The sequence below is a fragment of the Entelurus aequoreus genome, linkage group LG17 (assembly GCF_033978785.1).
Source record: "Entelurus aequoreus isolate RoL-2023_Sb linkage group LG17, RoL_Eaeq_v1.1, whole genome shotgun sequence".
NCBI lineage: Eukaryota > Metazoa > Chordata > Actinopteri > Syngnathiformes > Syngnathidae > Entelurus > Entelurus aequoreus.
The window spans coordinates 28,592,046-28,606,064 of NC_084747.1; the positions used below are offsets into that span (position 1 = coordinate 28,592,046).

The following is a 14,019-nucleotide window of genomic DNA, read 5'->3' on the forward strand; positions in this document are numbered from 1 at the left end:
TGAAGATAACTTTAAACTAGTCTTAACTCTAAAGAAATACACTCTATACATTGCTAATGTGCTAAATGACTATTCTAGCTGCAAATGTCTAGTTTTTGGTGCAATATCTACATAGGTGTATAGAGGCCCATTTCCAGCAACTATCACTCCAGTGTTCTAATGGTACAATGTGTTTGCTCATTGGCTCAGAAGGCTAATTGATGATTAGAAAACCCTTGTGCAATCATGTTCACACATCTGAAAACAGTTTAGCTCGTTACAGAAGCTACAAAACTGACTTTCCTTTGAGCAGATTGAGTTTCTGGAGCATCACATTTGTGGGGTCAATTAAACGCTCAAAATGGCCAGAAAAAGAGAACTTTCATCTGAAACTCGACAGTCTATTCTTGTTCTTAAAAATGAAGGCTATTCCACAAAATTGTTTGGGTGACCCCAAACTTTTGAACGGTAGTGTATATATACATACATATACATACAGTTGTAATACACTTTTCCACCACTTATGGCAGTAATGACAAAAACAAACAAACCGAAGAAATCCTGACCTAGTATTAGAATGTGTGTGTTTTTAGCCCAATGCGCCCCTAAGTCAAAAACTTTGGACACCCCTGATTTAGGACAATCAAGGTAAGACATATTCTGTGCTTTGCAAATACTCCTATACAAGTTGTACACTGACTACTCCAATTCTGCAAGTTTTATTTCTGTATAATTGTCCCTTGTGTGAGCAAACATCATGATAAAGAAAAATGGTGTGGTCACTTGTTTTCACGTCAAGAAAGGTAGTGTACTTTGAACTCACCAAAGGCACCAAAAGGGTCATCAGAAGGCAATATGGTGATGACGGCACGTGTGAGCTCGCCCAGCAGAGCTCCTCCGGTCGTTTGGTTGATCAGCTCGACGACGACGGTCTCCTCCAGCTCAGGGACCACATCATTGATGACGTAGATGGGAACGGATTTGCTGGATTCCCCTTCGAGGAGGACCACATCGGTGGAGGCAACACTGTAGTCTTCACCTGCAGGAAACACACGCAGGTGGACATTGAGACAAGAGTGGAGACTCATTCATTGTTCATAGTGCATCCCCCGCCCTTAGACTTACTGACTCTGGCGCTCAGAGGCACGGCACGGAACTTTACCGATACATCGGCAAATATCCCGCCAACGCGTGTGACGTTTATAATCGGCCCGACGTAGTCTTCAGCCACGCTGACAGCTGCAGCTGACAGTTGGAGGACACCAAAAGCGTCATCGCTCGCCTCAATTATCACCTGGGCGACAATGTCCATGGCAGGGCCGAGAGAGGGGGAGTTGGAAACTGGTAAGGAAAAATAAGAGGATATTATGCATTGGATGTTTTACATTAGGGGCGTCCCAAGTGCGGCCCACAGCGCATTCTAAAAATACTAGAATGCCAAAAAAAAAATTAGAAAGTAGAATAAAAGAGCAAAGAGGTGAAATGTAACGAGTTAAAGTTGCAATATTGACCCTAATAACACAAAGCTGCCAATTATTTCACATCAAATATTCCACTTTGAAATGTTTTTTGGGGAAAATATTGCTTTGCCGTAACGGGTTGTGGACTGTAATAACAAAAACATTGCATATTTTGTGTGTTTGCCAAATAAAAAACAAAGTTTTCTTCAAAAAAAAGAGCATTAAAAACAAAAAAAAAGGTTTAAAAAAATATTAACGAATTATAATTGACACAATGTTGACTCTAATAACAAAAAGCTGCCATGTAGACTGTATTTTTCTTTAAAACTGTCATTGCTCAAAAAATAATATTGAATCAAAATCATTGTTGTTATGAATTATTGACCTATTCAAGGCTCCAATTATTTCACATCAAATATTTCACTTTGAAATGTTTTTTGGGGAAAATATTGCTTTGCCGTAACGGGTTAAAGTTGCAATGTGGACTGTAATAACAAAAACATTGCATATTTTGTGTGTTTGCCAAATAAAAAACAAAGTTTTCTTCCAAAAAAAGAGCATTAAAAACAAAAAAAAGGTTTAAAAAAATATTAACGAATTATAATTGACACAATGTTGACTCTAATAACAAAAAGCTGCCATGTAGACTGTATTTTTCTTTAAAACTGTCCTTGCTCAAAAAATAATATTGAATCAAAATCATTGTTGTTATGAATTATTGACCTATTCAAGGCTCCAATTATTTCACATCAAATATTCCACTTTGAAATGTTTTTTGGGGAAAATATTGCTTTGCCGTAACGGGTTAAAGTTGCAATGTGGACTGTAATAACAAAAACATTGCATATTTTGTGTGTTTGCCAAATAAAAAACTAAGTTTTCTTCCAAAAAAAGAGCATTAAAAACAAAAAAAAGGTTTAAAAAAATATTAACGAATTATAATTGACACAATGTTGACTCTAATAACAAAAAGCTGCCATGTAGACTGTATTTTTCTTTAAAACTGTCCTTGCTCAAAAAATAATAATGAATCAAAATCAATGTTGTTATGAATTATTGATGACTATTAACAAATGTTCCACTTTGAAATGTCTTTTGGGAAAATATTGCATATTTTGTGTGTTTGCCAAATAAAAATTAAAGTTTTCTTCCAAAAATTTGCATATAAAACAAACAAAACACGTTACAAAAATATTGATCAATTATCACCTTTTGGTGCAATTTTTTTAAACTGTCATTGCTCAAAAAATAATAATGAAACAAAATTTTTTTAATGAATTATTGACCTATTTAAGGCTCCAATTACTGAACATCAAATATTCCACTTTGAAATATCTTTTGGGAAAATATTGCATATTTTGTGTTTGCCATATAAAAAACAAAGTTTTCTTCTGTGGGGGGAGGTGTGGCCAGCGCGCCTGCAGGAGCAAAGGTCACCGCCTCTGTCTATGGTGCTGAGGACGAGCACCGTCGGATGGGGGCGGGCATGTGCTGACGGCGAGACACAGCTGACAGGTGATTAGATTCCACAGGTAGTATGTGTTAATCTAATCATCTGTTGTCTTTAAAGGGAAACTTCGGTTTTTTTCAACCTGGGCCCTGTTTTCATAATTTTTTCTGTATATGTGAGTGCTGGATAAAACATTTTTTGAGGTCGCGCCAGTATTGAGCAGGGCAGGCAGCCTCCAGCCCAGCTAACGCTCGTACACAGGGCAAATGGCTCTCGTCAAAATTCGGCCTATAAACATGCATTTTTTTCACACTGACAGGCTCAGATAGTTACAATGAGTGTCCGACAACATACTAGAAAGGAGAAATTAACGTATGTCTCTACCTTTAGCTGGAGATCGCTGTATGTTGTGAGCTGTGTCCAAATCTCACCACGCTACAAATCTCGTTCCGAAATCTCGCGATAACTCGCGACAAATCAAATCGTCCACATCAGGCAAAAATTCAGCCATGACAGACAAACAAACAAACTTTTCTATAAAACTAAAATAACAGTCTTCGGTAATCCAACAGAAAATCACTTCAGTCATCTCTCTTCACCTCAGTCAGGTAACTGTTTTTCCACCGGTGTTTTGTCGCGAGTTATCGCGAGATTTCGGAACGAGATTTGTAGCGTGGTGAGATTTGGACACAGCTCACAACATACAGCGATCTCCAGCTAAAGGTAGAGACATACGTTAATTTCTCCTTTCTAGTATGTTGTCGGACACTCATTGTAACTATCTGAGCCTGTCAGTGTGAAAAAAATGCATGTTTATAGGCCGAATTTTGACGAGAGCCATTTGCCCTGTGTACGAGCGTTAGCTGGGCTGGAGGCTGCCTGCCCTGCTCAATACTGGCGCGACCTCAAAAAATGTTTTATCCAGCACTCACATATACAGAAAAAATTATGAAAACAGGGCCCAGGTTGAAAAAAACCGAAGTTTCCCTTTAACAGTAAGCGGCCGAGAGCAGGGGAGGAGAGAGGATATGGACGTGACTGAAAAGTCACATTCTACTGGAGAAAGACTTTGACAAACAATCTATGCACAATAAAACTTTGTTAAAACTGCACGCTTGGCTCCTGTGCCGTGTCTACAGTGGAACTGCTAGGAAGCAACTTCTACATCTGGCGACCAATTTAAAAAAATTAATAAATAAATACAGGACAATGACGACACCAAGCCCAACAGCGGCACTGGGACAGCTCATAGCCGAGGTTTCGACATCGAGGATGGAAGCAATGCAGGAGCAAATCGCGCAGCAAAGCCAAGTGCTGCGAGCGCTGGTGGAGCGGTCCGGAGTGGGAACCACGGACTACAAAGGCGGACGCGCACACAGTTTTAAGGATTTACGCAGATCCCAAATACAGATCAGCAGGTACCAGAAGGTAAGAAAAGTTGCTTTTGCATAATATTGCGAAACAAAACGCCAAATAATATGTCTTACCTTATACACACACCATAATTAAACTCAAATGTTTAATGCGCCGACAATCCTTCAAGCAGTGCGGCTTCATAGCTTACCAAAGTCATTCTAAAACATTTTGATAGATTTTTGAGCGCCGTGTGTAATGTTCTATATTTTCAATGAAACATTTAAAATGTTGCTGTTGTTTACTTGAGCCATATTGCCATCATAGTGCAGTCTACACGTATCTCTTATGTTTGACTGCCATCTACTGGTCACACTTATCATTACACCATGCACCAAATAAAATAGCTTCGAGGTGGGTATGCTTAACCCAAATTATTCCTTACATTAGGCGCACCGGGTTATAAGGCGCACTGTTGAGTTTTGAGAAAAAAAAAGAATTTTAAGTGCGCCTTACAGTCCGGAAAATATGGTACATGTGATTTTATTTTTAATACATTTGCAAATTTTTGGTTAAAAAAACTCTTCCCATCGTCATTATGGGGTATTGTCTGAAGAATTTTGAGGACAAAAATGTATTTAGCCTTTTTTGGAATGAGGCTGTAACGTAACAAAATGTGCTGTGAATACTTTCCGGCTTTTTGACACTTGGAAAAAATTCAGACTTTTTGACAAAAAAAATTTCGACTTCTTGACACTAAGAAAAAATTCTGACTTTTTGACAAAAAATTCTGATTTTTTGAACAACATTTTTTTGACTTTTTGACAAAAAAATGTTGACTTTTTGACAAAAAAAAATTCGACTTTTTGACACTTACAAAAAATTCTGACTTTTTGACACTTACATTTTTTTTTACTTTTTGACACTTAGAAAAACTTTCGAATTTTTGACACTTAGAAAAAAATTAGACTTTTTGACACTTAGAAAAAATTTCGACTTTTTGACCCTTAGAAAAAAATTCGACTTTTTGACACTTGGAAAAAATTCCGACTTTTTGACACTTGGAAAAAATTTCGACTTTTTGACCCTTAGAAAAAATTTAGACTTTTTGACACTTACAAAAAAATTCGACTTTTTGACACTTGGAAAAAATTTAGACTTTTTGACACTTACAAAAAATTCAGACTTTTTGACACTTAGAAAAAATTCAGACTTTTTGACAAAAAAAATGTTGACCTTTTGACACTTAGAAAAAATTCAGACTTTTTGACACTAACAAAAAATTCAGACTTTTTGACAAAAAAATTTTGACTATTTGACAAAAAAAATTTCGACTTTTTGACTCTTAGAAAAAATTTGACTTTTTGACACTTAGAAAAAATTCAGACTTTTTGACCAAAAAAATGTTGACCTTTTGACACTTAGAAAAAAATTCAGACTTTTTGACACTAACAAAAAATTCAGACTTTTTCACCAAAAAGTTTCGACTTTTTCATAAAAAAAATCCAGACTTTTTGACAAAAAAAATTCAGACTTTTTGACATTTCGAAAAATACTTTTAAAAAAAAATAATTAACTGAGACCCCTTCGGATTTCCTGGGTTTCAACTAGAGGAGAGCTCTGATGGCAAAAAAATGACAAAGATGAAATGTGTTCTTACCCAGCCTCTCCTGCCCTCCTTGGACGAGCTGAACGCCAATCAACTGCACGAAGACAGACTCGTCTCTCTCCGGGTCCTCGTCATCCAACACTTGAACAGCAATGTTGGCTTCACTCTGGTTCGCCAAGAACACCACCGATTCGAAGAGCGGAGCAAAGTCTCGCCCTTCGGTGGCTCGACCCACCCCTGATGTCCGGTACGGTGCTGGATCTGTTTCCCTAAGTGTCCTGTACGTGACCCGCACCTGGACAAAGCCAAAGAATGAGTCCGGAGGAAGTCAGGAAACACGACTACAGACCCACCTGTCCCGTTAGGCCTTTCTGTCGCAGGATGCTGAGGGCAACGACAGAGTCGCCTTCAGGCAGTCGAACGGGCCTTGTGTCGTTGGAGAAGACAAAAACGCCGTAAGGGTGGTCACTGGCCAGCACGGTCAGAGTCGCACGGGTCTTGACGCCCAGACGACCGTGGGACACGTTAACCAAGGAAACGGCGAAGCTCTCGTCCAACTCGGGAACTTCGTCCTGGGCCACGGAGACCACGATGTTCTCCGATGTCTGACCGACGGCAAAGGTGACGTTTCCAAACCGGTTGAGGAGTTCTCCGCTCGAGCTGGGTTCGGCCTCCCAGTAGACCGTGACGTTAGAGAGGTCGCCAAAGGACCGATCCACCTGGATGACGTTGCAAGATGAGGAACAAAACTTCAGAGGATGGGTGGGAATTTGTTGTTCTAATAAAATGACCACCCAGCGTCCATTGAAGTAGAATGTGTAGTTAGTTGGCCTAAGTGAGTCGTTATTTTGTCATTGCAGCAAGATCATTACTCTGCCACTGTTGCTTGTTGTGCTCACAGCCACTAGGGGGCAGTATTACCTTTATATACAGCTGTGGCTCTCAATTGTTTTCTCTCACACCCACTTGTAGGCCACAGAAACGCTTTCACGCCCCATGAATTGAAACATAAACAATAGAAACAAATACATCTTTAAAATTATTAAAATGTGTCATTAATTATTATAAGTCTTAATTATTTAGTTGGAAATACATATGATTTATTTATCATTTAATAAATGTGTCATCAATTTATTTACTGTAAAATTACATTTAATTATTGAATCATTTAATTAATCAATGATTTAAATATTTCAGGATTCAATTAATAATTTAATCATTTAATTAATTAATGACACATTTAAGTGAATATTTAAATATTTACTTATGTATACATTATTTCCCATTTGGTATATTTTCAATTATTATCAATGTATCTCTCAGACACTTTTTCACACCCCATGAATAGTAATATAAATAATATAAATAAATATACATTTTAAATTCGGTCATTGATTAATTATAATTGGAAATAAATACAAAAATGTGTTATTAAATGTGTCGTAAATTTATTTAACGTCAATTACGTTTAATTATGGAATCTTTCAACTAATCATTGAATTAAATATTTCATGATTTAATCAATTTATTAATCATTTAATTAAATAATGACACATTAAAGTACATGGTTAAATATTTAATTTATTCCCATTTGGTATGTTTTTAATTATCAAAATATCCTTTATGGGTGACAGAAACGTTTTCACGCCCCATGAATTGAAACATAAACAATAGAAACAAATACATCTTTAAAAAAATATTAAAATGTGTCATTGAATATTATAATTCTTAATTATTATCATTGGAAATAAATATGATTTATTAAATGTGTCATCAATGTATTTACTGTAAAATTACACTTGATTATCGTATCATGCAATTAATCAATGATTTCAATATTTAATGAATTATTTCATAAAATAGCTTCGAGGTGGGTTATGTTGTTATTTAATTCATTAATGACACATTTAAGTCAATATTTGCATATTTACTTATTGATGCATTCTTTCCCATTTGGTATATTTTCAATTATAATCAATATATCTCTCTTCCTTATAGATAACAGATGTTTTACACCCCATGAATAGTAATATAAATAACTACACATTTTAAATTCAGTCATTAAATAATTATAATGGAAATAAATACAAACATGTGTTATTAATTGTGTCATAAATGTATTTAATGAAAATTATGTTTAAGAAATCCTTTAACTAATCATTAAATTCAATATTTTATGATTTAATCAATTTATTAATCATTGAATTAAATAATGACACATTCAAGTAAATATTTACCTATTTAATTTTTTTCCCATTTGGTATGTTTTTAATTATTATCAAAATAACCCTTACAGGTGACGGAAACTTTTTCACGCCGCATGAATAAAAATATTAATAAAATAAGTTAATAATTACTAAAATGGGTAATTAATTAATCCATCCATTTTCTACCGCTTGTTCCTTTCGGGGTCGCGGGGGGTGCTGGAGCCTATCTCAGCTGCATTCGTGCGGAAGGCGGGGTACACCCTGGACAAGTCGCCACCTCATCACAGGGCTAATTAATTAATGATAATTGGAAATAAATACATAAATGTGTTATTTAATGTGTCATCAATGTATTTAATGTAAAATTACATGTAATTATTGAATCATTTAATAAAGCATTGACTTAAATATTTCATGAATTATTGAATCATTTAATATATTATTGACACAATCAAGTAAATAATTAAATATTTATGTAATTTTGTCTCATTTGGTATATTTTTAATTATTATCCAAATATCTCTGTATAGGGGTCAAGTGGGACACAATTAGATGAATAAATAAATATTTAAGTAATTACATAAATGCGTCATTAATCAAACAAATTATTAAATAAATAAAGAAAGAAAAAATTATTAAATCGTGAACAATGATTAAATCAGGAAATCAATAATTATCTAAATGTTTAGATGATTAAATTAATGTACTACAATCTAAATAAAGTACAGACACATTTAATGACATATGTATGTGTTTAATTCCAATTATCATTAATTAATGACACATTTAATAAATATTCAAACATTTTCTTTAACTTTGTCCCATGAGATCCTCCATGTATAAAACTTAATGATATGGAGTTAAACAAAATAGATTAACAGAATGTTTGCTTTGCAAGCACCACAAATAACATTTTTAATTGAATGTTATTCCAGCAAACCTTTGGTTATTGGATGTGCATTTGTGCAATTGTTTTACATGTTTCTAAACATAATTGTATTTGTTTAAATGATTACCACTAGATGGAGCCTGAATACCACCAGTGATGTATTAACCAGCATTATATTTTCCTTAGTTACATGGCTCAAAAACCCATTCAACTTTCCTTTTTTTCCACCTTTTTGTGAGACTACTTAACTGACCTGTAGAACCACAGAGCTGTGTCCATCTTCAGGTTCTGTCCCATGAATGGACAGAGAGTCGGGGCTGAAGTCAAACACTCCGTGGGCATCGTCCGAGGCAGCGATGGTGACTGTGATGCGGGATGCAGCTCCCAAGCTGGCTGTGCAATGGAACAAATCAAAATTCTCCTTTAACATTCTACTTTGGTGCATTAATCAAGGAACATGATACAAAAATGAATGAATATATATATATATATATATATATATATATATATATATATATATATATATATATATATATATATATATATATATATATATATATATATATATATATATTTTTTTTTTACAATACAGGCCAAAAGTTTGGACACACCTTCTCATTCAATGCCTTTTCTTTATTTTCATGACTATTTACATTGTAGATTGTCACTGAAGGCATCACAACTATGAATGAACACATGTGGAGTTATGTACTTAACAAAAAAAGGTGAAATAACTGAAAACATGTTTTATATTCTAGTTTCTTCTTTGCTCTGATTATATATATACACATATATATACATAAACATATGTAAAATATTTCTATATATTTAATGTGTGTATACAAATAATATGTATATGTATAAATAATGTTTATAAATATATATAAAAACATATATATATATATATATATATAATATATACATATTTAATGTATATATATTAGGGGTGTGGGAAAAAATCGATTCGAATTCGAATCGCGATTCTCACGTGTGATTCAGAATCGATTCTCTTTTTTTTTAAATTTATTTTTTAAAATGTATTTATTTATTTTTAATGTTTTTTTGTTTTTTTTAATTAATCAATCTAACAAAACAATACACAGCAATACCATAAAAATGCATTCCAATTCCAAAACCAAACCCAACCCAGCAACTCTCAGAACTGCAATAAACAGAGCAATTGAGAGGAGACACAAACACGACACAGAACAAACCAAAAGTAGTGAAACAAAAATGAATATTATCAACAACAGTATCAATATTAGTTACAATTTCCTTATCATTAGACATTTATAAAAAAATAATAAAAAAAGAACAATAGTGTCACAGTGGCTTACACTTGCATCGCATCTCATAAGCTTGACAACACACTGTGTCCAATATTTTCACAAAGATAAAATAAGTCATATTTTTGGTTCATTTAATAGTTAAAACAAATTGACATTATTGCAATCAGTTGATAAAACATTGTCCTTTACAATTATAAAAGCTTTTTACAAAAATCTACTACTCTGCTTGCATGTCAGCAGACTGGGGTAGATCCTGCTGAAATCCTATGTATTGAATGAATAGAGAATCCTTTTGCATCGGGAAAAAATCGACCCCAAGAATCGATATTGAATCGAATTGTGGGACACCCAAAGATTCACAGCCCTAATATATATGATGTATATATATATATTTAAAAATATTGAATGCATATATATATTATATATACTGTACATTAAATACAGTAAATGTATACATATATATATACACACATATACAGTATCAGTGTTAATTTTGTTGACTAAAAAATGTTTGTCTTAGCTATCGTCAACAAACTATTTGCCCCTGACTAAAACAGGTCTTGCTGTGAATTTAGTTTTGAGATGCTCCACAAAAACCTTACTAAAAGCGGTTTCGAGACAACTTCAAAGATACGTTATCCTTTACACCTTATGTTGTGGTCGACACAATTGACTGTCATTTTAGTCGACTAAAATTTTGAGGAATTTAGTTGACTGAAAGTAGACTAAAACTAAATCAGTCTAGATGAGTATAATATTACAAACTAAAAGAAATTTCCGTCTAAAGACTATGACCAACTCAATTAAAAACTGCTGTCAAAATGAACACAGATGACAATAACTAAAATTTTTAGTCAACAAAATTAACGCTGCTGTATATATACATACATATATATATATATATATATATATATATATATATATATATATATATATATATATATATATATATATATATATATATATATATATATATATATATATATATATATATATATTGTGGAGCATCACAATACCTCCGAACAGGTGAGACTGGGCAGAGGGCCAGCCATCACAGTGAAAGCATGCACCAGGGGGCCAAACTACGCCACTCTTTAGGTGTGGTCATTGAAGGCAAGTACATCCCTAATTTTATCCTCAATCAGGCTGATGTGTGGCCACCTGCCCCAAGGCAGCTGTGTCAGGTTGGCAATCACTGTTTGAGTTAAATAGCACCTCAGTGTTTGACTCATTGTGTGGCTGGCTCCCTGCTGGGAAAGGTCTGCTGCCATCGGGCGGTAAGTGTGTTGCTCCACTGAAATATAGTTTTTAAATTAGTCTGCTAAATGTGTAAGATGTTTGATTCATTGAATGCTGTGATTTATTGAACTTTGCACCGATCAGATGTTTCTCTGCTATATGTTCCAGGCAATTTAGGAGACATGATCAAGACATGGAAACAGTGATAATTTGTTTGTTTCAAGGGAAGCCCCAATCGGGAGACCTTTAAGTTAACCTTTATTCAGAAAACTGACTGAATAAACCAACGTTTGAACTTTAAACAGAACTGTCTCTGGGAGGTTGGTTTGTGACCGCACATCAGAATATATATATATATATATATATATATATATATATATATATATATATATATAATTTTATAAAAGCACACATGATGCATGCAGATTCATAGACATTTCCGGCCGTCTTCCCGGTCTCGCTTTGTTTCAATGGCGCCCGCTCAACAAGCCTTGGAAAAAACTGGCAGAGTGGGCTCATGAAAGGAGCGCTGCGAGTTTCATGTTCCGTGATTCTAACAGACAACGCGATAGAGATGGATGGACATGAAGACGACAGAAAAGATATGGCTGCTAAAAATCCAAACTTTGTGTAAAATGCTTGACAAACAGGACGTATTAAGTCTCTGAATATGTATTCATGTTGAAATAACTTTTATTGCAAATGAATACCTGCTTTAAGTATCAGTTATCGGCCTCCTTGACTATTAATAATCGGTATAGGTATCGGCCCTAAAAAAATCAAGAAAAAATGAATTAAATCGTGGAAAATCCAAACTTTGTTTAAAATGCTTGACAAATAGGACTTAGCAAGTTTCTGATTATATTTTCATGTTTAAAAAACGTTTACTGCAAATGAATGTCGGCTTTAAATATCGGTTGTCGGCCTGCTTGACGACTAATAATCGGTATTGGTATCGGCCCTGAAAAAAATCAAGAAAAAAAAAAAAATTAAATCGTGGAGAATCGTGAAAAATCCAAACTTTGTATAAAATGCTTGACAATAGGACTTAAATCATGAAATCAATTAATTCAATGCTAAAAATCCAAACTTTGTGTAAAATGCTTGACAAATAGGACTTATTAAGACTGATTATATATTCATGTTTAAAAAACGTTTATTGCAAATGAATATCGGTTATTGGCCACTTTGACGACTAATAATCGGTATTGGTGTCGGCCCTGAAAAAAAAAATATGAATGAAATCGTGAAATCCAAACTTTGTGTAAAATGCTTGACAAATAGGACTTGATTCGTGAAAAATTATTAAATCAATTAATTAAATGCTAAAAATCCAAACTTTGTGTAAAATGCTTCACAAATAGGACTTATCAAGTCTCTGATTATATATTCATGTTTAAAAAACTTTTACTGCAAATGAATACCGGCTTTAAATATCGGTTATTGGCCTCTTTGACGACTAATAATCGGTATTAGTATCGGCCCTTAAAAACATCGTGAAAAAAAAAAAAGAATTATCCATCCATCCATTTTCTACCGCTTGTTCCTTTTGGGGTGGCGGGGGGTTCTGGAGCCTATCTCAACTGCATTGGGCGGAAGGTGGGGTACACCCTGGACAAGTCGCCACCTCATCGCAGGGCCAACACAGACAACATTCCGACTCACATTCACACACTAGGGACAATTTAGTGTTGCCAATCAACCTATCCCCAGGTGCATGTCTTTGGAGGTGGGAGGAAGCCGGAGTACCCGGAGTTAAAGCGTGAAAAAATAAGAATTAAATTGTGAAAAATCCAAATTTTGTGTAAAATGCTTGACAAATAGGACTTCAATCGTGAAAATGATTAAATCATTAAATCAATAATTAATTAAATGCTAAAAATCCAAACTTTGTGTAAAAATGCTTGACAAATAGGACTTATTCTGATTATATATTCATGTTTAAAAAACTTTTACTGCAAATGATTATCTGCTTTAAATATCGGTTATTGGCCTCTTTGACGACTAATAATAATTAGTATCGGCCCTGAAAATTAAAAGAATAAAATATGAATAAAATCGTGAAAGATCGTGAAAAAATAAGAATTTAATCTTGAAAAATCCAAACTTTGTGTAAAATTCTTGACAAATAGGACTTAAATCGTGAAAATGATTAAATCATGAAATCAATAATTAATTAAATGCTAAAAATCCAAACTTTGTGTAAAAATGCTTGACAAATAGGACTTATTAAGTTTCTGATTATATATTCATGTTTAAAAAACTTTTACTGCAAATGAATATCGGCTTTAAATAAGGGACAAGCGGTAGAAGATGGATGGATATCGGTTATTGGCCTCTTTGACGACTAATAATCGGTATTGGTATCGGCCCTGAAAAAAAAAAATGAAAAAAAAATAAGAATTCAATCGTGAAAAATTCAAACTTTGTGTAAAATGCTTGACAAATAGGACTTAAATTGTGGAAATTATTAAATCATGAAATCAATAATTAAATGCTAAAAATCCAAACTTTGTGTAAAATGCTTGACCAATAGGACTTAAC

General features: G+C 33.9%; 1 protein-coding gene across 1 annotated transcript in view; it reads right to left on the reverse strand.

The window, feature by feature from the left end:
• adgrv1 (adhesion G protein-coupled receptor V1) overlaps positions 1-14,019 on the reverse strand; it is a 472,167-nt gene that overhangs the window by 308,970 nt on the left and 149,178 nt on the right. Inside the window, exons 28-32 of the mRNA XM_062025438.1 lie at positions 9,201-9,340; positions 6,205-6,570; positions 5,903-6,146; positions 1,105-1,320; positions 803-1,018 (exon numbers count right to left, since the gene is read on the reverse strand). Coding sequence (XP_061881422.1) covers positions 803-1,018; positions 1,105-1,320; positions 5,903-6,146; positions 6,205-6,570; positions 9,201-9,340 — 1,182 coding nt within the window. The remainder of the gene's footprint in view (positions 1-802; positions 1,019-1,104; positions 1,321-5,902; positions 6,147-6,204; positions 6,571-9,200; positions 9,341-14,019) is intronic.